The sequence below is a fragment of the Stegostoma tigrinum genome, chromosome 1 (assembly GCF_030684315.1).
Source record: "Stegostoma tigrinum isolate sSteTig4 chromosome 1, sSteTig4.hap1, whole genome shotgun sequence".
In the NCBI taxonomy this organism is placed as follows: domain Eukaryota; kingdom Metazoa; phylum Chordata; class Chondrichthyes; order Orectolobiformes; family Stegostomatidae; genus Stegostoma; species Stegostoma tigrinum.
In genome coordinates this window covers 50524343-50550920 of record NC_081354.1, presented here as the reverse complement: position 1 = coordinate 50550920, position 26578 = coordinate 50524343, and the positions used below count along the sequence as shown (strand labels likewise).

Below are 26578 nucleotides of genomic sequence, written 5' to 3'. Positions count from 1 at the left end.
GTTTATTGTGAACCGAGCAGAGGTGTTCTGCAAAGTGGTTCCCAAGCCTCCGCTTGGTTTCCCCAATGTAGAGGAAGCCACTCCGGGTACAGTGGATGCAGTATACCACATTGGCAGATGTGCAGGTGAACCTCTGCTTAATATGGAAAGTCATCTTGAGGCCTGGTGTGGGGGCAAGTGTAGCATTTCCTGCGGTTGCAGGGGAAGGTGCCGGGTGTGGTGGGGTTGGAGGGCAGTGTGGAGGGAACAAGGGAATCATGGAGAGAGTTGTCTCTCCGGAAAGCAGACAAGGGTGGGGTTGGAAAAATGTCTTGGGTGGTGGGGTCGGATTGTAGATGGTGGAAGTGTCGGAGGATGATGCGTTGTATCCGGAGGTTGGTGGGGTGCTGTGTGAGAACGAGGGGGATCCTATTTGGACGGTTGTGGCAGGGGCGGGGTGTGAGGGATGTGTTGCGGGAAATGAGGGAAACGTGGTTAAGGGCGTTCTCGACCACTGCGGGGGGGGGAAGTTGCGGTCCTTGAAGAACTTGGACTTCTGGGATGTGCGGGAAAGGAATGCCTCATCATGGGAGCAGATGCGGCGGAGGCGGAGGAATTGGGAATAGGGGATGGAATTTTTGCAGGCGGGTGGGTGGGAGGAGGTGTATTCTAGGTAGCTGTGGGAGTCGGTGGGCTTGAAATGGACATCAGTTACAAGCTGGTTGTCTGAGATGGAGACTGAGAGGTCCAGGAAGGTGAGGGATGTGCTGGAGATGGCCCAGGTGAGCTGCAGGTTGGGGTGGAAGGTGTTGGTGAAGTGGATGAACTGTTCGAGCTCCTCTGGGGAGCAAGAGGTGGTGCTGATACAGTCATCAATGTAACGGAGGAAGAGGTGGGGTTTAGGGCCTGTGTAGGTGCAGAAGAGGGACTGTTCCACGTTACCTACAAAGAGACAGGCTTAGCTGGGGCCCATGCGGGTGCCCATGGCCACCCCCTTTGTCTGTAGGAAGTGGGAGGAATCGAAAGAGAAGTTGTTGAGGGTGAGGACGAGTTCGGCTAGTCGGATGAGGGTGTCGGTGGAGGGGGACTTGTTTGTTCACTCAACTTTGTTTTCCTTCAGTGGCAGCTTTAAACCAATTTAACCATTTCTGGAACTCAAAATGCATTCCGTCTACTGAATTCTGATTTTATTTTTTAAAATATTCGTTACTGCGCGTGGGCCTCACTGGCTAAACCATAATTTATTGCCCAGCCTTAATTTACCCTTATGAAAGGTGGTGGTGTGTTTCCCTGCAGTACGTGGGGTTAGGAACACCCACTGTGTTGTAGTGGAGTTGCTGGATTTTGACCCAAGAGCAGCGATTAAAAAGGCAGTGTAAAGTTCCAACTCATAATGTTGTGCGGTTTGGACGGTAATTTGCAGTTAGTGGAGTTCCCATGCATTTTTGCCCATGTTTTCTAGGTAGTAGAGGCCATGAGCTTGGAATATGCAGCAGAAGGTGCCTTGATGAATTTCTTCAGTGCAACTTGTAGATGTTACACACTGCTACTCCATGGCACCTAGGATGGAGGAATGATCATTCATGGATATGGTGCCAATCCAACAGCTGGTTTGTCCTAGATGGTGGCAACCTTCTTGAGTATTTTTGGAACTCCACCAATCTAGGTGGTGGAGAGTGTTCCAACACACTCTTGACTTGGGCTTAGTAGAGTGAGAACTGGTTTTGCGGAGCTGAGAGATGTGTTACTTGATGAATAATTTCTTGGTTCTGACCTGCTGTTGTCGCCACTGAGATTCCAGTGAGTCATCTAGTCACTTCTTTCTAAAAGCTTTGTTGAGTGTGACTCGACTACATACATCAGTTCTGGTTGTTCTTCCTTCAACAAACAATCTGAATCGGCATTTACATGAATTAATTTATTCTTCATTCTTCTTTTCATTATATAGCTATGTTAGATTTGTCAACCAAAAATATAGGATTGTGAGACTGTATAACTTATCACCTTGGTCTCTGAACATTATTATCTCTTATAATGTAACCTACAAAGAGGCAGGCATAACTGGGGCCCATGCGGGTGCCCATGGCACGAAGAGTAGCTTGATTTCTTCCAAAATTAATTCTTTAAGCAGTGTCGGAATTTCATCTAGTCCAATAAATGATACCTACTTACATCCCCAATGTGCACAAAGTCAATGCTAATGTGATGAAAGTTTCTGTAAAAGCAAAAAGCAATCCTAAAATCTCAAAAATCCTAAGCAATTAGCAATGTATCAATTAAAACTTGGTATAACCTTTCACTAAAGAGTGAACTGAGCACTTGGCAACCTGCTGTCAAGTCCTGATTTATAGCCATCTGCCCACCATTACCACAAGTATAACTGGACTTAGATGTGCTCCATCTTACTGAGGCCCAAGAGTTAGATTTTTCTGGACTTTGCACTGTAAACGTCAAATAAACTTCCTCACCTCAGAGCCCCATGCCTGCCTCTGATCCTAGAATAAAATTGTGCATTAAGTGTATGAAACAAAACATTGTAGTTCTAAACTCCAGGTCTTTGTCATGTAAAAACATAGTTAATTTAAAACTGCTTGCCCCAATTTCTATTACATATTTTGGAGATAATTTTAATATCTGTTAAAGTAGGTGGGAAATAAAGTAGGTGGTAAATCTCACCGTACAATGATTCTTCAATCCAGTTCTTAAATATGTGAAATTTGTAACTGTCAGGTCGCGAGGGAAATTTCCAGTTAGTGCAGTGATAAACTTGTGTTAGTTAATACGTGTTAATCCTGTGGTTTACGTTTTAATCTGTGATAGTGAACAGAGTATAAATTGAGCAGAATGCACTGACTCTACCACTTCATAAGGTCACTCTGCAGAGAGTCACCACTTTGCATGAATCCTTCATAAAAATGGGAGTGCTAGTAAACAGAAAAACTTTGGGGGATTGATTGTAGTGTGAGGAGAGACTTGCAGGGAGTGGGTAATTAAACTTTACGAAAGTTTAAAAAAATGTTCTGAAACACCAGCAATTGAGATGTTTATTGTCCAAATATCTTTTAGATCATGCTGTAATTTTTAAAATGAGACTGTAGGTAACATGGTTGAGCAGTGTCAGACATTTATTAGTCAAAATGTCTTCTTTATTTCTTGTTCTACTGTAGAGTCACTGCAAAAAGTTGTGAATTGTCTTTGGTTAATTATTATTTTGTTTCAACAGCATGTATTTAGATGGATAGAAATTGATGCACTTATCTTTTCATTTAAACACTGAAAAATTTTACAATCATGTCCATTAATGTTTGTGAGTGCATTTTACTATTTCCATAATTCAATTTCAGACACTTGAGATTAAATTTTATTTTAATTATTTTAAAATTTTAGGCAAGAAATAAAACAAATTCAATATATTTAGCCATAAGCCAGAGCTCATTGTGGAACTTTGCAGTGCACAAATTATCCAGTGATGTTCCCAACATGGTAGAAGTGTGTACTTCAAAAGAATTTTCATTGGCTGTGTATCAGTTGTGGATCTTGGGTGGTCATGAAAGGTGCCAAAGAAATTCAGATTATTAGAATGTGGCTGTTTTTTCAATGTACAAATTATCACAAAATATGTTTCATGAATAGTTTCAGTGGAAGCCCAACTATAAAAATAAGATTCAGTTAAGTTAAATTTGTGAATTTATTAGCCTATGTTGTAAAAATATGACAACAATTATATATCTTGATTTTACATATAATTTAATAAAATGTGATCTTGTACTTGCTCTCCTTAAAGTGAGAGAATTAACCTGAGACAATATGTGCACAGCATACTCATTTTGTACCAATTATATTGCTTTAAAAAGTTGCAGTGTTGTCTTTTATGGTGGTAAAATGGTAGTTGTGTTTTCATTTGATAATACTCCTACTGACATTAGATAAACCAAAGGACTTGCCTTTTCATCATGTTAGGTTAAATGTGAAATTTCTTTGGAATGATCTGCAATTCTGTATACAATGACATACTTGGTGATAGAAACGATAATAACTTAATTCCTTTCTTGATCCTTGCTGTCTCTGCACTGACTGCTCCAATCTGACCTTGCTGAGCATCTGATGACCTGTTCTGTTGCTGTCAGTTGCTTGGAAGACTGCTGCTGTTGCAAGTGGCCCTAAGGGGTGCCCAAGAACTACTGGTCCACTGACCCATAACAGCAAGGGATTTAGATCAGAGCCACTTGCTTTTGACATGGCTGCACAGGGCCATTGCACATAATAGCCATCAGACTGCCCTGTATTTTTCTGCTTGTTAAAAGACTTGTGGTTTGTGCTTGTTAAGAGTCAGACAAATTTTACATCAAGAACTTGCCATGATTTTCAAATACGTGTATTATCCCTATATTGTTTGACAGTGACAAAATCGCTTACAGCCTATTTGTTTTAACCTATAATAATAATGTTGCAATTAATGAATATGCAGTTACCACAACTTAATTGAGAACTGTAAAGGTGAAGGTCTTTGACCTGGGAGATAAAAGGAGAGAAAAGAGGAATCAATTCTGAAAGTAATTTTTGACTTAGTTGTAAATTCACAATATACACTTGAAAAGCTTTAAACATCTCTGTTGATTTTCATTTCCGCCAAGAGTCAAAATTACTCTCTCTCCATACAACATCCATATTTATTCAATAACAGATGCTCATATGTGCACGTTTTAGCTCATGCAAAGAGGAATCATCTTGTAGCATTCAATGATTGGACCTGAAATAAAATATTATTGGAAACTGCAGAGAGGAGACAAGTTAATGGTTTAACTCAGTTGAAATATGATACCAAGCAGTTCAATCTTTCTATAAATATGACATGTCATAAAAATATGATGCAGGTCCATAACTATGAAAAGATGTTGTGTTCTTCTTAGTAATTTGATGACTACTGACAAAATGGCCTTATTAGAGATAGCAGCTGTATCACCAGAGTATCTTTAAGTTCTCCCACTTTGATTTAGAACCCTTTGAGTACTGCGTATAAAACATGAATTCTATTTTTATCCTTTACCTCCAAAATCCCACATATTTGAAGGGATGGATCATTCGATCCAAGTGCAGTACGTTTTCTCTTTGTCCTTAAACTTAAACTGGAAACAAAAACTTGTCTGTAGTATAAATCCATTTTTGGATCATTATTTCAAATTCGAAAGCAGTAGAACGTGCTTACATCAACAAGGGTTTTCTTTATTTATTTTTAATTATCACCTTGCTTAGTGATGACACTTTCAGCTTGGGTTCAGAAAGTAATGAGCTCAAGTGCTTCTATCTGTATTGACTGTAATGATTGCTGTATTGTTGGATGTGCAATCTTTCAAAAGAGATCATAAACCATGGTGATGTAAGAGATTAAATAGTATTTTCAGTATTATGGAATTTTTCCGCAAACATTTATCATTTGACCGACGTGGATTAGTTGGTCATTTATCTAATTTGCTGCTTGCACAAAATGCTTTAAGAAATCCTAAGCACTTGAAAGATGCTGCAAGTCTTTTTCATTCTAATAAGCAATGGTTAGTTAATTTCTTATTACCAATTTATGTAAACATCCACAAAAGAAGCAGGAGGAGGCCATTCAGCCCCCTGAGCATCCTGTGCCATTCAATTACATGTTGGCTGATAAGATTGTAACCACAAATCTACATCCTCACCTACACTGAGTTTTACATGCATTTACTTAACAAGAATCTGTCTTTTTTTAAATTCATTCATTGGATGAGGGCATCACTAGCTAGGCCAGCATTTAGCACCCATCCTTAATTGTACAGAGGGCAGTTAAGAGTCAACCGCATTACTATGGTCTGGAGTCACATTTTGGCTGGACCAAGTAAGGATGTCAGTTTCCTTCTCTAATGAAGGAAATTAATTAACCAGATGGGTTTTTCCAACAGTCAACAATAGATTCATGATCGTCATTAGACTCTCAATTCCAGATTTGTATTGAATTCAGACTTCACTATCTGCCGTGACAGGATTTAAACCTGGATCCCTGGATTAATTGCGTCCCCCTCTGCTTTAAAAGTATTCAAGGAGTTTGCTTTCACCACCTTTTCAGAAAGAGTTGCTTCAAACATTCATGGTCCTCTGAAAGAAAAATGTTTACCTCTATCTCTATTTAAATAGTGATCCCTATTTCTAGATTCTCCCACAAGAAACATCTACTCTGCCAAGATTCCTCAGGAGATGTTTCAGTCGAGTCACATCTTAATCTTCTAAACTCCAGCAGAAAAAGCCTAGCCTGTCCAACCTTTCCTCTCATTCCAGGCAAACCACTCATGCCAGGTGGTATTCTGGTAAATTTTCACTGAATTGCTTCTGATTACACCCTTTTTAAAATATTCTAGATGTAGTCATAATTGTGCCCCGTATAACTGTAATATAATTTTCTTCCTTTTGTTTTCAGTTCCCCTCGTGCTAAATGAGAATATTCTATTAGCTTTCCTAATTACTTGCTTACCTGCGTACTAACATTTTGTTATTCATAGGTTAGGACACCCAGACCCCACTCCATCCCAGAATTCTTGAGTCTCTCACCATTTAGATAAAATGAGTCATCGAGTCATATAGCATGGAAACAGATCCTTTGGTCCAACTCGTCTGTGCCGACCAGATATCCTAAACCAATCTAGTCCTATTTGTCAGCATTTGGCCCTCTAAACCCTGCCTACTCCTGGATGTACCCATCCACATGCCTTTTAAATGTTGTAATTGTACCTGTTTCCACCACCACCTCTGGCAGCTCGTACCACACATGCATTACCCTGTGTGTGAAAAAGTTACCCCTCAGTCCCTTTTTAAATCTTTCCCCTCTCACATTAAACCTATTCGCTCTAGTTTTGGACACCTCTACCCTGCGGTAAAGACCTTGGCTATTCACTCTATTCATGCTCCTCATGATTTAAGATCACCGCTCAGCCTTCCACCTTCCATGGATGAAAGCTCCAGCTTATTCAGCCTCTCCCGACAACTCCAACCCTGCAATCCCAGCAACATCTTTGTAAATCTTTTCTGAACCCTTTTCAAGTTTCACAACATCCTTCCCATAGCAGAGAGACCAGAATTGAATGCAGTATTCTAAAAGTGGCCTCACCAATGTACAGTACAGCCGTGACATGACATCCAACTCCTATACTCAGTGCATTGCCTAATGAAGGCAAGCTTGCCAAACGCCTTCTCCACCATCCTTTCTAACTACAACTCCACTTTCAAAGAGCTGTGCACCTGCACTCCTAGATCTCTTTGTTCAGCAACACTCCCCGTTCTGAAGGAAGTGTCACCAGATCTGAAACATTGTCTGCTTTCTGTCTACAGATCCTGCCAGACCTATTGAGTTTCTCCAATTTCTGATGTTGTTTCAGATTTCCAGCATCCACAGTTCTTTGTTTTTTTTATTCTCCTTGCTCAAGTGGAAATTTTACGTTTTCCTGTATTTTACTCTGTTTGCCATTTCTTTACCCACTCTATCTTTCTACGTGTGTTTGTAGCTGCATTATGTCCTTCATATGTTTAGTGCCTGGGTTTGTGCCATTAGCACGTTTGGCAACCGTACACCCATCCCTTCATCCAAGTCATTTGTGTAAATGTAAATGGCTGAGCCACGTGGAACACCATTTGTTGTATCTTGCCAACTTGAAAAATACGTACTTCTATCTACTCTCCAGTTCCTGTTATCCAGCCAATTGCTAACCCTGCCAATATGCTAGCCCCTACATCATGTTCTTTAATCTTCCACAATAACCTTTAATGTGTCACTTCATCAAATGCTTCCTAAAAATCTAAGTGCAATATATCAAGCTGTTCACTTTTTCCACAGCACATTTCTGTGAACTCTGTTCATTGTTGGAATTGTTATAAATGTATTGCTGTTGAACAGCTCTGATATTACAGATACTTTCAAAGAATGTTTTTTAGGCAGTTGAGATCTATTGAACTGAGGTTACAATCTTACAATAACAGTAGTATATAAATTTCTTTAGTGTTTCAAAACAAATTTATGTCGGCTAACAATCTTGATTGTACCTAGCAAGTTAAAATATCATCTTAATAGAATAGTTGGTGCATTACTTAACTTCACGTGCCTTTTTTTTAATGATTGGTTTGATTATGATGACGGAGACTCTAACTGTTAAGCTTATGTTTTAGTAACATGTTTATTCATTTATTTCTTAAACAGGAACTGATTCCTGAATTTTATTATCTCCCTGAGATGTTTGTCAATTCCAACAATTATAATTTGGGCGTGATGGATGATGGAACTGTAGTGTCTGATGTAGAGCTTCCACTCTGGGCCAAAACCCCAGAAGAGTTTGTTCGCATAAACAGACTGGTAAGAGATTTGTTTTTAATGTCTATCCTGCAGATGATCTTTGTTGATAGAAGCTGGTTTGCCATATGAATTAACAAAAATTTACAAAAATTGTTGTATATAATGGTTATTATGAATTTCATCTATCAGCTATGGAGATAAACACTCAAAGGAAAAGTTGAGATTTAGCTTAAAAGAAGAGCAGTTTATTCTTGTATGGGTCAGTTGGTGCTATTATCCAGCTGCAAACAAAGTAAAATATATGAGAGCTTCTTGTGGCTGGATATCCTGATGAAGGCAATTAATTGTTCTTTAATTTACATATTTTACATATTGAAAATTCCAATTAATTGGTGTACATAACCCATCTTAGGTGTGATTCCAGTATTTAAACCACCAGGAAGCATTATCATGCTTATTGAGCTACCTTGTTGTTCTTGTGGAGTTGGCTGAATGAATGTAAAATCTTGGGAATTTGTACTCATAACATCATATTTTATTGCCTGTGTTCTATTTTACGTAGTTTGTCTGGGGATTTGGGATGAAAAATAAAGGACAGACTTTTCAACCACAAATGGTTGAACAGAGGAGAGCTGGAGTAAATTTCCACATTGCCAATCTGTTTGCATGCCAGTCTGTTGGCAACTTCCTTTTGGGTCAACTTTATGAGAGAGTGGATTAAAGGCCTTTGAGTTATCTCTTTGCATGTGGTAGAAAGCCAAATGAAAATACTTAATAGAGTGTAGAGCTGGATTAACACAGCAGGCCAAGCAGCATCTTAGGAGCAGAAAAGCTGACATTTCGGGCCTAAACCCTTCATCAGAAATCATCTCTCCAGCTCTACACTTCGTTATCTTGGATTCTCCAGCATCAGCAGTTCCTTTTATGTCTGAAAATACTGAATGGCCTGTTGTCAAGGGCCAGCTGGGGAGTTCTGGATGGTTTTCATGCCACTAGAGATTTTGGGGATTAGACCATCTGAAACCAGTCAAACACCTTGTACCACCAACGGCCTAGCATTCAAGCCAGGCTTTGAGGCCCTTACTGCCTACCTGATGTCAGCTGTGGTCATAAACTGTGTGAAATTGTCCAATACACAAGACTGGCCTGTTTGTACTGAGGCTATTTGCTAATATAAAAGTTTTCAAATATATAGACGTGCCCTAAAATTGTTACACCCCCCTCTCTTTTACCTGAACTTATCTTCTAAGCTGGAGAACAACCTATTGACTTTCCAGCTTCAAAAACCTGTGCTCAGTCCTTAATTGGAAGGTAAACCGGTCCTCTGGCTACTAATTGGCCATTTCAAGAAAGAACAAATCATGGGGGTTGGTTCTGTTACAGTGTGGAGTTGTGATACCGTTTGATCCTTATGCTGGGATCCAAACCAATACCCTGCACAAAATGTTCAACTACCTCCCCAGTTGAGATACCTGTTGTGCAGGGTAGATGCTGAAGAAAACAGGTACATATGGATGTGTTGTCCTAAATACTTAGTTTGGAGAGGATCTGTATATCATTAGATTCATCCCTTCTACCTCATATAGCGTGGCTGATCTCATTCATTATCCTAATCCTTAAACTTGATTCAGCAACAAATACACAGTCAGAAATAATTTTTTAAACATTATTTTTTCATGGGATGTGGGTATCATTGGCAAACCCGCATTTGTTTTCCATCCCTAATTGCCCTTTGAGGGCATTTAAGAATAAATTTAAGCTTCACTGTATCTGGAGTCCCACATAAACTAGATCAAATAATGATAGTAAATATCTGTCCCTAAAGGATATGAATGAATTAAGTAGATTTTTGTGACTATCATTGATTGTTTCATTGTCACTTGTCCTCCGAGCATGCCAGGCCTTTGAATTATCAGTCCAGTGACATTACCACTATGCCTCCAAGTTTAAACCAGGAAGATTTTTGAGGCGTTAAAAAAAAATTTATCTCACAAATATTGTAAAATACTATTTTTTTGTTGTTTACTTGGCTTTCTTCCCTAGCTTTTTTTTAATGTGGGTGCGTTAAGTTAATGTATTTAATTTGTTAGATTTAATTTCAGTCATAATGAATGACATGTAGTAGTCTTTTCATGCCGTCAATCTGTATATAGAAATAAATTAGTTTCTAATTTCCCATGGATGAAGTGAACATGTTAAAAAAAATACTGTTAATCTTTTGAGGAAAATAAAATAAGTCCTTGCTTTGGCGGGGGCGGGGGGGGGGGTTGGGGGGCGGGTGTAGAAGAGTTGCAACTATTTAAATGACAGGAAAATATTGCTTCACTTAGCTAAGTAACTGCGTAATTTTTAGGTACCTCATAATTTAATTTTCACTAAAAGAAATACTTTAAACTAAAATAATTAAGAATGGGTAAGTAATGTGGAAATAAATTTAGAGATAATGGGACCTCTAGGCCCGAAACGTCAGCTTTTGTGCTCCTGAGATGCTGCTTGGCCTGCTGTGTTCATCCAGCCTCACATTTTATTATCTTGGAAATAAATTTAGTTTATTTTCACACTCTTTCCCCTCCATAGGGAAATCATGACATAGTGGAAATGTCAGTGGACTAGTAATCCAAAGGCCCAGGCTAATGTTTTTCAGAGCATGGATACTAATCCAGCTGTGACAAATAATACATCTGGAGTACAAAGCCAGCCTCTTGAATGGCAGCCATGGTGACTATCATTGATTATTATGAAAATTTGTCTAATTCACAACTGTCTTTTAGGAAAGGAAATCTGCTGTACTTACCTGGTCTCATCTACATCTGATTTCATATCCATGGAAGTAAAGTTGACTCTTAAATGCCCTCTGAAATGGTGTAGCAAGTGACTAGCTTAAGACGAAAGGCAATAAATGCTGAACTTGCCAGCAACACCCACATCCCATGAAAGATTAAGAAGAAAAAGAAAAAATAAAAGTAGATTTTTTTTTGTAAAAAGAAACCAACCTATTTGCAACAATAAAATTAGCTATGAGTTTTGTTGTAATAAAGTTTAGTGATCAATCTTTTTTGTTAAGCTACAAATCTGAATTAGTGAATATGGACATGATTTTTAATTTCTTACATAATCGGACATTAACAGTTTTGATTTTATGAGCCAAACTTGAGAGAGTGTTTAAGCATAGACCAAAATGAAGAAATACCATCTGGCACACATTAGATTGCTCTGCCATAGGTCCAAAAGTGTCAGGTGATATAATTTATTGTAAGCTGTCATATGAAGGTGTAGGGGCAACTGAATATTTTGGAGCTTTTATTTGGTTACCATTGGGGTTGAATGTTTTTAAGTGTGACATTATCACAGGTACGGGGTTAGAGCGGGGGGTGGTGTCTGGGTAGGATGTTCTTCGTAGAGTCAGTGTGAACTTGTTGGTCCAAATGGCCTGTTCCTACACTGTAGAGATTCTATGATTCCATTATGTAAATGATGAGAGTTGTGGTAGTGTAAATCACGCTGAATGGAAGGAGAAGCATGATGGCCAGATGTTCAGTTCTGCTCTAGAACCCAGAATCCTGGTGAGAATATTTCTAACTAGGCCACAGCTCAGACAGCAGATTCATTCAGTCTGTCCCCTACACATTAGTATGCGGGTTCTATACTCATGCATGCTCTTTTTATCGCTCTTCTTTGCACAAAGGAAAACTCTTTCACTCCTTGTGTGTGTAGAGGTGCTGGTGTTGGACTGGGATGGACAAGGTCAGAAATCACATGACACCAGGTCATTATCCAACAGGTTCATTTGAACACAAGCTTTCGAAGTCGTACTATCTCTCTCACTAACACCTGAAGAATGAGTATCAGATACAGAATTTGTAAGAAAATGATCAAAAGGGTCACAATACTGATGAGGATGCACTAAAGAAAGCTATTATGCTGTTAAATCCTTAATCAGTTAGAAGGTTCTAATTGGTTAATATGTATAAGTAAATCCCTGAGTTTCTTTGAAGTTAGTCTCTTGAGAGAACTAAAGGTTTTATAAGTGTAAAGAGGAGGTGACATTTTAAGTCAGACAATGCATATTAGGTGTGAGGCCTTGTTTAGACTCTCTTTGTGTTTTGGTTTAGTCAGACTGATTTTATTTGTAAAGTAGGGATTTATAAAACTCAAGTGTCTCTCAAGAGCAACAATCTCTCGCTCTCTCTCTCCCTCTCTCTGTCTGCTCCCCCCCCACACATACATACACACACTCACAGACACACACTCACTCTGTCGCTCTCTCACACACACATTTATCTTTCACACATGCACACACACATTCTTTCTCTCCCACACATGTTCTTCATAGCTCTACCCCCACCCCCCTCTCCCTCTCTCACACATGCGCTCTCTCAGAAGCTCTCTCTCTCTGTCTGCATCTCTCTCTCTCTCTCTCTCTCTCTCTCCTCCTCACCCCCCCCCCCCCCCCCCCCCCGCCGCCATACACATGCACAGGCACATGTGAATGGGGTGAATTTGTATTTCCAGATACATTGTGTCCTTTTTGAACAAAATAGATTGTATGGACAGTCAGTCAATGTGTCCATTTTATTTTAAATCTTCATTCTTCACTTCCTGTAGGGAGCAACTCAGATCCATTTGATAAATTCCTTTGGTTCCCAATGTAAATTAGTATATGACTGAGGTATTATCAGGAATTAACCCATAGTTTGTCACTTCCTGATGAAGTTGCCATTCCATAATGCCGATGAATGTGCACTCCAAACCTATTTAAAGCCCTCAAAATACCTACAAAGTCTTTCTTTAATAACTATTGACCAGCTGCAGTGAAGAAAGTTGATACTTACTGATACAATAAATGTTTATAATTTGCATTCTTTTGTATTCACACTGATATTACCAAATCAGGAATAATTACCATACTAATAAAAACAGAGAACTGCTAATAAGATAGAAAACAATTTTACATCATAGAACAATTTTAAGTAAAAGGAATATTACATTTCTAATCTATCTTCCTATTGTGTCTATGTTTCAATTAGGTTTCAATTTTAATATCCACTAGTGAGATCACATCTTGAATATTGTGCAATTTGATTACCTGATATAAGTAAGGATGTAAATGCATTGAGATGGTTCAGAGGAAGTTTATGGGATTGATACCCGGATTGAGTTGGTTGCATTATGAAGATTAGTTAGACAGGCTGAGTTCATTTCCTGAGGATTTTTGTAAAGTAAGGGGGTCTGAATTATGGTGTATAAGATCTTGAACTGTCTTGACAAAGTGGGCTTACAGAGGATATTTGCTTTTCTAGGCCAGTTCAGAACTAGAGGGCACTGTTTTAAAGTTGGAAGGTTTTTGTTGGATAAGATGAGAATTTTTTTCTCTGAGGGTTGTGTGACTTTGGAACTCTTCTGTATCAGAAGGCATTGGAGGCAGGGTCATTAGATAATTTTAATGCAAATGCTTGCAAGGAAGTCAAAAGTTATTCAGGTTAGAGGGGATTATGAATTTGAAACATAATAAATCAACCATGATTTTATTAACTGATAGAGCAAGCTCTTGGGACTGAATGGCCTACTTCTGCTCCTGTCATACATGTTTGTATACCCCTATCAAATATACCTTGTTTTGTAGGGCTTTTAGTATATAAAAATAATCCTAAAGGGCTTCTTTTTCTCTTTGATCCTTAGAAATCAATGTTTCCTAGGTTCAGTAAAAAAAAGGAAAAGGTGATAGAAACTCATTATATCAGGGGAGGCAATGGTCTACTGGTGCTATTGCCGGACTGTTAATCCAGAGACCCAGATAATGTTCTGGGGATCTGGGTTTGAATTCCTCTATGGCAGGTGGTGGAATTTGAATTCAATAAATATCTGGAATTAAGAGTTTAATGATGACCATGAATCCATTGCCAATTGTCAGAAAAACCCATCTGGTTCACTAATGTTCTAGCCAGTGATTACCTCATCCCCTGAATGAACAAAGAAAAAAACTAAAATCTCCACTATTACTGCTGTGTTCTCAGGGATTTCCTGCAACTTTACCATGTGATGTATTTAGACCTGAACCTATGCTATTCAGACATCATTGTTCCCAAATTAACAACATAGTGACATTCACAGATATTCCTCTACCTTCTGCTTTGTCTATTAGTTGAAAACCTCTGACGCAGACTCACCTAGGTAGCAGAAATTATTTGGTATAAATACCTGTCGCAAATACCCAATGTACCAGAGTGTTTGTGTGGTGCACCGAAGATGGAAGAGGCGGGTAAAATATTCTCCATGAATTACAGCAGCAGCCTAATATTCAGCTGGCCAAGCCCTTCCAATCTTTTAAGCCTGTGGCTAAAGTGCACCCACAGAGGAAGGTCTACTCTTGGCCTGTTTTCTTCCTTTTGTCTGTGATACTTTTTGGATGTGCATCTGAATATGAAAATAAGCGTGTGATGTAAAAGCAGCATCAAAGACATTTTTGACTAATTGGATATCCAAAATATAAAGACTGGCTCAGCCATTTCTATAATGTAGTATTCAAATCATTGTAATAGCTTGAAAGGGCTAATATCAGATAAATGAATTCATCAACACTCATGAAACTGGTTATGCCCAACTGAGTGAAATTGCCATTAGAATTCAATGAGTATATGCAACAATGAATACATGAAAAATTATCTTCCACTGTGTGTGCTGTGTCTGAAACAATTGTTTAACTAGTATGCTACAATATTGCTACATATATAGCTTGATATGGTGGTTGCTATGGATGGCTCTGACCATTTTTTTTCAATTAATTCATGGGATAGGGATGTTGCTGGGTAGTCCAGCATTTCTTGCCAATCAGAGGGGGCAGGTAAGAGTGAACCACATTGCTGTAGGTCTGGAGTCAGATGAAGTAAGGATGGCAGTTTCCTTCCATAAAGGACATTAGCGAACCAGATGAGTTTCCTGACAATTGGCAATGGTTTCATGGTTATCATTAGACGCTTAATTCCAGATATTTATTGAATTCATATTCTACCATCTGCCATTGCAGAATTTGAACATTACCTGGGTCTCTGGATTAATAGTCCAGTAATAATACAACTAGGTCATCATCTCCCTTATTACTATGATGACCAAATTATGACTGCAACATTCATTGATTATGCTTTTCAGTCACTCCAAACACAAACAGCTCCAAAGTTCAGAATTTTTTGTAAAATCCTTTTAAACATTTAATAAAGATTTTTAATTTTCTGTGGCACTGGTGTGGTATTGTAATCTATACTCATATTTATACTGCTTTTTAGATTAATTTTCAAGTTGAGTTCTCTGAACATTTTGTTCACATGGGAAGGGGAACCGGAATTAGGGAGGACTGCACATTTGCCTTTTTTAAGCATGCAGAATTATATCCAAGTATTACTTGTATTTGTTTTTTGATACCCTCTTCTGGAAAATAAGCAACCCTATAGATTTAACTCTTTGGGCTAGCTGTATCTGCCAATAAAAATTTGCACAATGATTGCAGTTCATGAAATGTACACTGTTTTGATCTATGACCTTTTGTGGTGCTAATCGGGTTCCTGATATCATTATACCACACTCATTAATCATATTTCCTGGAGCCCGTCACAGAGCCAGACAGCCCAAACCAGTGTTTATAGCCCCAACTTGGCAGGCTCCTGCTGCATAGATTATTACGGTGTGATACTTTGGCTTCAAATGACCAGAGCTACATCAAGCTGTGTCTACAATTAAAGTCAGATGGTCTTCAGGTTGAGCATGGATATTGTGTTGCAGCTGTCTGTCTTCTGTATGAAACCATAGCTGAGGCAGATGATATATAGGAGGATGTATAATTATAGATTGTACACCACTGGGTCAGAGCTGCAGTGCACAACATTAATTAACTACATGCTGTGTGAAATTCATGTTGATAGTATGTGTTAGAATGACAGTCATGTTATTTTATTAAAGCCAGTAAATTCTTTCTAAAAGCTGCATTCCTAGTCTGATGCAAACCATTAATTTTAGTTGATCTCGTTTAAGTGTGAGGGAAAATGCAAACACTTTTATAAATGTTTGATATTCCATTAAGTACTTTTGCTTGCTAATATTAATGTTTTAATTTGTGTTGTAGATACATTATTTATTCTGGTTAAATTGCCTTTGGAGTACACCACTCAGCAATGAAATCAAATATACACATCTCTATTTTCACATTTTAAGGAAATGAAACCTGGGCTGCATCTTTGCTTGATAATTTTATGTAAAAAATCTAAATTAATTTTAATGCAAGTTTTAACATGTGCATTCTTCAGATTCAGACAAGAATTAACAATTAACTGATTACAAATATGGAAAGCTAAACGTTTTCACTTCTTCAAGTCTCTTTTCTTTTCCCCTCTCCTACTTGTACTTGGATATGCATCTTGATGTTACCTATATCAGTGAGGGTTTGATTTCCTGTTATGTTATGTTGTTAACTATCTAGTAAAATATAAAAACAAAGCAGTGAAAAAATCAGTTATACTTGGTTAATAGAAATTGAAATTAAATTGGGCTCCTTCAGTTTCAAGTTCTAAATTTTGCTAATGAACAACACATCAGTTAAGAGTAATTGTATAATATCATATCTCATATTATTTGATTCAAATTTCTTGTCTATTCCTTGAAGTATCATTAATGTAACTTAATTATCACATACTTAGAAAAGTGTTTTGTCAATGGACTAGCTTGTTGATGAACAAGTGTGGATGGGAGATTTTTCCCTATGTGAGAAGCAAAATTCAGTCTTTCTGTGCCATTTGCAGAAGTTGGGAAACTAAAGGCAATTTAAAACTACTCCATTCAGTGATGTATTTGAGTACCCCCCTAACAGTTTTTTCTGGCATTGAAGTTGAAAATGCTGAAGTGCAGGGAAATGCCTTTGTTAATAGTAAGCTCTCCTTCAGTATTTGTAATACCCTCTGGTGAAATTGCTTTGTGAAATGAATTTTTTTGAAAACATTTGTGACTATTTACTATGTTTAAAACTTTGGAACTTAATCTTTTGTTCACAGAAAGTTGAAGGTGCATTATTTCATAATGCAGACAATTTTAGACATGCAACTAGTATCTGATTCTTTGGCTATGATAATCCATATCCCTTGAAGGCCACAAGTCCAATTAACAACTAAGAACAGACCCGTATGAAAGAGGGTTTATTTGCTGCATGATCAGACAATTTTGTGATCGGAATGTGCTTATTTCAGACTATCTATCAATAGAGTCTTTACAATACAGGAAGAGGCCATTTCGCCCCTCAAACTAAGGCTGCAAATGATTGATTTTTTAAAAGAAATAGACCAGGCTGTTTAACATCTAAGATTGCAGACTTGCTGAACCAGTATGTTTGATTGCAGATCTTTTGTCACCCTGCTAGTTAATATCGCTAGTGCACCTCTTGTGAAGCCGTAGTGTTCTGTCCCACTTGTTATTTATATGCCTCGGTTTGCTGAGGTGGTTGATATTACTTCCGGTTCTGTTTCTCAGTGGTTTGTATATTGGGTCCAGTTCAAATGTGTTTGTTGGAGTTGCGGTTGTAATGTCAGGCCTCCAAGAATTCCCTGGCGTGTCTCTGTTTGGCTTGTGCTATTATGAATGTTTTGTCCCAACCCTTGGACCAAACCTCACTGGTCTTAAAACACATTGACAAAGATTGGACATGAATTCGACTGGGACAGCATATCCATAACAGCACAAGCCAAACCGAGACATGCCAGGAAATTCCTGGAGGCCAGGCATTCCAACCTGAACTCCATCGACAAGCACATTGAACTGGACCCAATATACAATTCACTGAGAAACAGAACCAGAAGTAATACCAACTACCCCATCAAACTGAGGCATATAAGTAACAAGCGAGACAGAATGCCAAATCTTCACCAGAGGCGCATTGGTCATGATACCGAGCCAGAGTGACGAAACTTTTGCAATCAAACACTGGGTCGGCAAGCAAGTCTGCACCCTCATCCATGTCCTGAACTACAAATCTTCTCAAAAACCGTTCAATATCTATGATAAAGTGTGATACCAGGTATGTTGCAGAATCATATTCAAAAGGTGAGACGAATGCTCTTAATATCTTATATCTTGGGAAATGTGATATTAGATTCAGGAAGTATTATGAGAATATGCATGAAGGACAGGAATCCTTGAGCATTTCACATTGCTCTCATGTTGTGATTACATGCATAATGGGAGGTGTTGTGTTGTGGTTGTCACATGGGGACTGCAGTGGTATACTTCAGGAGCGCTCAGGAGAAGGAAATAGGGATGTAGGAGTTTTCTTTGACCTGATGATAGGGACACAGTTGTATTTTTTATTTAAAGTTAAGGCAGTACACAACAAAATTAGGACCCTACTGGGCATATATTTTACTTCATGTCCTGCTGGTCAAAGACTGAGTAAGACCATAAGACATAGGAGTGGAAGTAAGGCCATTCAGCCCATCAAGTCCACTCCGTCATTTAAATCACGGCTGATGGGCATTTCAACTCTCCCCGTAGCCCTTGATTCCTTGTGAGATCAAGAATTTGTCGATCCCTGCCTTGAAGGCATCCAACATCCCGGCCTCCACTGCACCCCGTGGCAATGAATTCCACAAGCCCACCACTCTCTGGCTGAAGAAATGTCTCCTCATTTCCGTTCTAAATTTACCCCCTCTAATTTTAAGGCTGTGCCCATGGGTCCTAGTCTCCCCGCCTAACGAAAATAACTTCCTAGCGTCCACCCCTTCTAAGCCATGCATTATCTTGTAAGTTTCTATTAGATCTCCCCTCAACCTTCTAAACTCTAATGAGTACAATCCCAGGATCCTTAGCCATTCATCATACACTAAACCTACCATTCCAGGGATCATCCATGTGAATCTCCGCTGGGGACACTCCAGGGCTAGTATGTCCTTCCTGAGGTGTGGGGCCCAAAATTGGACACAGTATTCTAAATGGGGCCTAACTAGAGCTTTATAAAGTCTCAGAAGCACATCGCTGCTTTTATATTCCAACCCTCTTGAGATAAACGACAACATTACATTCGCTTTCTTAATCACGGACTCTACCTGCAAGTTAACTTTTAGCGAATCCTGGACCAACACTCCCCGATCCCTTTGTACTTCTGCTTTATGAATTTTCTCACCCTTTAGAAAATAGTCCATGCCAGTATTCTTTTTTCCAAAGTGCAAAACCTCACATTTACTTACATTGAATTTCATCAGCCATTTCCTGGACCACTCTCCTAAACTGTCTAAATCTTTCTACAGCTTCCCCACCTCCTCAGTACTACCTGCCTGTCCACCTATCTTCGTATCATCGGCAAACTTCGCCAGAATGCCCCCGTCCCTTCATCCAGATCATTAATATATAAGGCGAACAGCTGCGGCCCCAACACTGAACCCTGCGGAACACCAGTCATCACCGGTTGCCATTCCGAAAAAGAGCCTTTTATCCCAACTCTCTGCCTTCTGTCAGACAGCCAATCCTCAATCCAAGCCAGTAGTTCACCTCGAACACCATGGGCCCTCACTTTGCTCAGCAGCCTCCCGTGAGGCACCGTATCAAAGCCTTTTGGAAGTCTAGATAGATAACATCTACTGGGTTTCCCTGGTCTAGCATACTTGCTACCTCTTCCAAGAATTCTAACAGGTTTGTCAGGCATGACCTCCCCTTACTAAATCCATGCTGACTTGTTCTAATCTGACCCTACACTTCCGGGAATTTAGAAATCTCATCCTTGACAATTGATTCTAGAATTTTACCAACTACTGAGGTTAGGCTAATCGGCCTATAATTTTCCATCTTTTGCCTTGATCCTTTCTTAAACAAGGGGGTTACAACAGCAATTTTCCAATCATCTGGGACTTTCTCTGACTCCAGTGACTTTTGAAAGATCCCAACCAAAGCCTCCGCTATTTCCTCAGCTACCTCCCTCAGAACTCTAGGATGTAGCCCATTGGGGCCAGGAGATTTATCAATTTTTAGACCTTTTAGCTTTTCTAGCACTTTCTCTTTTGTAATGCCTACCATACTCAACTCTGCCCCCGACTCTCCCGAATTGTTGGAATACTACTCATGTCTTCCACTGTGAAGACTGACGCAAAATGCTTATTAAGTTCTTCAGCTATTTCCTTATCTCCCATCACTAGCCTTCCAGCATCAATTTGGAGCGGCCCAATGTCTACTTTTGCCTCTTGTTTGTTTCTTATGTATTGAAAAAAGCTATTACTATCATTTCTAATATTACTAGCTAGCCTACCTTCATATTTGATCTTCTCCTTCCTTATTGCTCTCTTTGTTATCATCTGTTTGTTTTTGTAGCCTTCCCAGTCTTCTGTTTCCCCAGTGCTCTTGGCCACTTTATAGGCTGTCTCTTTTTCTTTGATATATTTCCTGACATTGTTTGTCAGCCATGGCTGTCTAATCCCACCCCGGATAATCTTTCTTTTCTTTGAGATGAACCTCTGCACTGTGTCCTCAATTACACCCAGAAACTCCTGCCATTGTTGGTCTACTGTCTTCCCCGCTAGGCTCTGCTTCCAGTCGATTTTCGTCAGTTCCTCTCTCATGCCTCTCTCATGTAACGTCATTGGACTATTAAATGGTCTCCTGTACATATAAGAATGATTGTCAGCATTTTAGGATTTGCCCTCTTAAAGTGCACACGCATCATATCATAACAACCGTTGACAGTGATAGATGCAAAGATGGTAGAAAGGAGTGTGTACTTCAACTCTGCAACAAGAAGTGGTTAGCATGAATGTTGGGAGAAAGGTACAAGTGCTCATGGTAACCTCCATTGAAAAAGAAGAAACAATTGTCCCCATTCCATAGGAGTTTGGAAATAAAAGCTTTCTTAGTAATTTGGCAAAAACAATATTTAAATTAGATGTTTTTGCACATACATTTAAGTAATGAGACTTCCTTAGCAGTGACCCAAAAATGTAATATTAGTGAAGTGTTACAGGATGACTGTTATTAACATGAAGACAATATGCCACATCTATGTCATTGATTTAAACTTCATGTTTATAAATCAATGGCAGTATCAAAAATAATTAGTTCTGGATTCGGTATTTCTCTGCATGGGTTTCCATCACAGGTTGTCAGTGTTTTGGAGACTTTTATTCTCAGGCTGAAGAAGCTCAGGATAGGAGGATCCAGCTCAACTTGCCTACTTATGCTGATAATTCACAGAATTATTTCTCAAAGTTGACAGATGATACTGAAACTTGCATGCTATACCCCTGTTTCTGTAGTGTCTGTTGGTGGAAATGAGAAATAATGAAAATGAAGTAGTAATTCATTTAAACGTTTTGTGTAAAGTTTTTCAAAACCTGTAAAGTATGAACTTATAACTTGTTCTTCTGAACTAATTTTCATATGGCCTCAAAATTAGCTACAGTATAAAGTGCTTGTGTTACAAATACAACAGCCTCGCTTTTCATGAAGTCTGGGAATGTCAGAAGGTGTTTAAAATGATAGCCATGACCCAATTCTGCGTTTGCACACCAATTCTCATTTCCAACATTTTTTTGCTGACAGTAGAAGATACGTTCAGCCAATGTGTATGCATCATTTCTGCTGTTGTGGGACCCATTATAGGAGTGGACAGTTCAATTCCTCCTCCAAATTTGATAGAACTGGGTCATGTGGTAACATAGATAACAAAGTGTGAAGCTGGATGAACACAGGAGGCCAAGCAGCATCTCAGAAGCACAAAAGCTGACGTTTCGGGCCTAGACCCTTCATCAGAGAGGGGGATGGGGAGAGGGTTCTGGAATAAATAGGGAGAGAGGGAGGGGCAGACCAAAGATGGAGAGAAAAGAAGATAGGTGGAGAGGAGAGTATAGGTGGGCAGGTAGGGAGCAGATAGGTCAGTCCAGGGAAGATGGACAGGTCAAGGAGGCGGGGTGAGGTTAGTAGGTAGGAAAAGGGGGTGCAGCTTGAGGTGAGAGAAAGGGATGGGTGAGAGGAAGAACAGGTTAGGGAGGCGGAGACAGGCTGGGCTGGTTTTCGGATGCAGTGGGGGGAGGGGACGAGCTGGGCTGGTTTTGGGATGCAGTGGGGGAAGGGGAGATTTTGAAGCTTGTGAAGTCCACATTGAGCTGCAGGGTTCCCAAGAGAATATGAGTTGCTGTACCTACAGCCTTCGGGTGGCATCATTGTGGCACTGCAGGAGGCCCATGATGGACATGTCATCTGAGGAATGGGAGGGGGAATTAAAATGGTTCGCGACTGGGAGGTGCAGTTGTTTATTGTGAACCGAGCGGAGTTGTTCTGCAAAGCGGTCCCCAAGCCTCCGCTAGGTTTCCCCAATGTAGAGGAAGCCACACCGGGTAAAATGGATACAGTATACCACATTGGCAGATGTGCAAGAGAACATCTGCTTAATATGGAAAGTCATCTTGGGGCCTGGGATGGGGGGTGAGGGAGGAGGTATGGGGGTATGTGTAGCGATTCCTGCTGTTGCAGGGGAAGGTGCCGGGTGTGGTGGGTTGGAGGGGAGTGTGGAGAGGACCGGGAGTCACGGAGACAGTGGCCTCTCCGGAAAGCAGACAAGGGTGGGGATGGAAAAATGTCTTGGGTGGTGGGGTCAGATTGTAGATGGCGGAAGTGTAGGAGGATGATGTATTGTATCCGGAGGTTGGTGGGGTGGTATGTGAGAATGAGGGGGATCCTCTTGGGGCGGTTGTGGCGGGGACAGGGTGTGAGGAATGTGTTGCGGGAAATGTGGGAGACATTTCCAATACTATCCATGACCTCATCACCTCAGGGGACCTCGCACCCACAGCCTCCAACCTTATTGCTCCCCAACCCCGCACGGCCCGTTTCTATCTCCTTCCCAAAATCCACAAACCTGCCTGCCCTGGTCGACCCATTGTCTCAGCCTGTTCCTGCTGCACTGAACTCATCTCCACCTATCTGGGCTCCATTTTCTCCCCTTTGGTCCAGGAACTCCCGACCTACGTCCGTGACACCACCCACGCCCTCCACCTCCTCCAGAACTTCCAATTCCGTGGCCCCCAACACCTCATTTTCACCATGGACGTCCAGTCCCTATAGACCTGTATTCCTCATGCAGATGGTCTCAAGGCCCTCCGCTTTTTCCTGTTCCGCAAGCCCGACCAGACCCCCCTCACCGATACCCTCATCCGCCAAGCCAAACTCGTCCTCACCCTCAACAACTTCTCTTTCGATTCCTCCCACTTCCTACAGTCAAAGGGGGTGGCCATGGGTACCCGCATGGGCCCAAGCTATGCCTGCCTCTTTGTAGGTTATGTGGAACAGTCGTCTTCCGTACCTACACAGGCCCCAAACTCCACCTCTTCCTCCGTTACATTGATGACTGTATCGGCGCCGTCTCTTGCTCCCCAGAGGAGCTCGAACAGTTCATCCACTTCACCAACAACTTCCACCCCAACCTCAAGTTCACCTGGGCCATCTCCAGCACACCCCTCACCTTCCTGGACCTCTCAGTCTCCATCTCAGGTAACCAGCTGGAAACTGATGTCCATTTCAAGCCCACCGACTCCCACAGCTACCTAGAATACACCTCCTCCCACCCACCCTCCTGCAAAAATTCCATCCCCTATTCCCAATTCCTCCGCCTCCGCCGCATCTGCTCCCAGGATGAGGCATTCCACTCCCGCACATCCCAGATGTCCACGTTCTTCAAGGACTGCAACATTACCCCCGCAGTGGTCGAGAACGCCCTTGACCGCGTCCCCCGCATTTCCCGCAACACATCCCTCACACCCCGGCCCCGCCACAACCGCCCAAAGAGGATCCCCCTCATTCTCACATACCACGCCACCAACCTCCGGATACAATGCATCATCCTCCGACACTTCCGCCATCTACAATCCGACCCCACCACCCAAGACAATTTTCCATCCCCACCCTTGTCTGCCTTCCGGAGAGACCACTCTCTCTGTGACTCCCTTTTCCGCTCCACACTCCCCTCCAACCCCACCACACCCAGCACCTTCCCCTGCAACCGCAGGAAGTACTACACTTGCCCCCACAACTCCTCCCTCACCCCTATCCCAGGCCCCAAGATGACTTTCCATGTTAAGCACATCAGCCAATGTGGTATACTGCATCCACTGTACCCGGTGTGGCTTCCTCTACATTGGGGAAACCAAGCGGATGCTTGGGGACTGCTTTGCAGAACACCTCCACTCGGTTCGCAATAAACAACTGCACCTCCCAGTCGTGAACCATTTCAACACCCCCTCCCATTCCTCAGACGACATGTCCATCATGGGCCTCCTGCAGTGCCACAATGATGCCACCCAAAGGTTGCAGGAACAGCAATTCATATTCCGCTTGGGAACCCTGCAGCCCAATGGTATCAATGTGGACTTCACAAGCTTCAAAATCTCCCCTTCCCCCACTGCATCCCAAAACCAGCCCAGCTCATCCCCTCCCCCCACTGCATCCGAAAACCAGCCTAGCCTGACTCCGCCTCCCTAACCTGTTGCTCCTCTCACCCATCCCTTCCTCACACCTCTATTTCCTACCTACTAACCTCACCCCGCCTCCTTGACCTGTTTGTCATCCCTGGACTGACCTATCCCCTCCCTACCTGCCCACCTATACTCTCCTTCCACCTATACTCTCCTCTCCACCTATCTTCTTTTCTCTCCATCTTCGGTCCGCCTCCCCCTCTCTCCCTATTTATTCCAGAACCCTCTCCCCATCCCCCTCTCTGATGAAGGGTCTAGGCCCGAAATGTCAGCTTTTGTGCTCCTGAGATGCTGCTTGACCTGCTGTGTTCATCCAACTCCACACTTTGTTATCTTGGATTCTCCAGCATCTGCAGTTCCCATTATCACATGTGGTAACATATATGGTTTATGCCACTTCAGAGAAGTTGTATATGATAGGGAATCACATCCTCAAGATGGGAATCAAGAACAGAATAACCATCTAGCATTCACTTTGAAATACAGTGTGCCTTTCACCTTCTCACGAAACTGTCAGTCATCACAATCTTTCATTGAATTATTCGCAAAAATCTTTAATCTACTTCACACCGTTTAATCTTTTGTAAATAAACATGCAGGCATTGAAAAAAGGGTGTTTAAAAGAGCAAAAAAAGAAATTGCTGGAGAACTTCAGCAGGCCTGGCAGCATCTGTGGACAGAAAACAGAGCTGACATTTCATGTCCAGTGACCCTTCTTCAGAACTGACTGCAGCTAAGAAAATACTCATAGAATCCCTACAGTGTAGAAATAAGCCATTCAGCCTATGAAGTCTGCAGCAACTCTCGGTCTCTCTGAGACAAGACCCCCTAACCTATCCCTTTAACTGTGCATAATTACAATAGTTAACCCACCTAGCCTACACATCCCCACACAGTACCGGTCAATTTAGCAGAACAAATCCACACTACCTGTGCATCTTTGGATGTGGGAGGAAACGAGAGCACCCAGCAGAAACCCACGCACAGGTGCAAGCTCAACACAGACAGTCATACAAGGCTGGAGTTGAACTTGGGTCCCTGATGTTGCCAATGAACTACTGTGCCACGAGTTAGAGTTTGTGTTGAAGACTGGATTGACTTGGGATGGGGGTGAGGAAGGAAATGCATAATAGGTGGAAATGGAGGTCAGTGAAAGAAAACAGGAGTTGGGCAGTCAAAGGAATGAATCCTGGTGAGCTGAGGAGTAAAAGCTGCTAACAGACATGATCAGTGGGTGAAAGTGGTTGGTAATGAGGAAAGCAGCCTATGTAATGACAAGGTCAAGAGGTGTGGGAGTGGGTAAAAGCTATGGAAGAAGATGCTCAGGCCCTAAGATTATTGAACTCAATATTGAGTCCTGAGGCAGTAGGGCCTTCAAATAGAAAATGAGATGCTGTTCTTCCAGTTTGCACTGAGCCTCGCTAGCACACTGCAGCAGGCCCAGACAGAAATGTTTGCCAGGGAACAGACTAGTGTGTTGAACTGGAATGCAACCCAAAGCTTGGGGTCCCTTTTGCAACAGAAGTAGGTGTTCCAGAAAGTGGGCACCCAGTCTGCGTTTGGTCTCCCCATTTTGTGAGCGGCAAATACAGTAGATTAGATTGAGCAAAGTGCAGGTAAATTGTTGCTTCACCTTCAGGGTATTTCTAAGGCCTTGGAATGCGAGGAAAGAAAAAATAAACTGGCAGTTATTACACCTTCTGCAATTGAATGAGAAGTGGGTTTGGGGAAGTATTGGGAGTGAAGGAGGAGTGGATCAGAATATCCTGGACGGAATGATCCCCATGGAAGGCTGACAAGTGAGGGGACGGGAAGG

General features: G+C 41.1%; 1 protein-coding gene across 3 annotated transcripts in view; it reads left to right on the top strand.

Moving 5' to 3' along the window:
• lrba (LPS-responsive vesicle trafficking, beach and anchor containing) overlaps positions 1 to 26578 on the top strand; it is an 856602-nt gene that overhangs the window by 660492 nt on the left and 169532 nt on the right. For all 3 annotated transcript variants that reach the window (XM_048526975.2, XM_048526966.2, XM_048526981.1), the window contains one exon: positions 8189 to 8341. In XM_048526975.2, coding sequence (XP_048382932.1) covers positions 8189 to 8341 — 153 coding nt within the window. The remainder of the gene's footprint in view (positions 1 to 8188; positions 8342 to 26578) is intronic.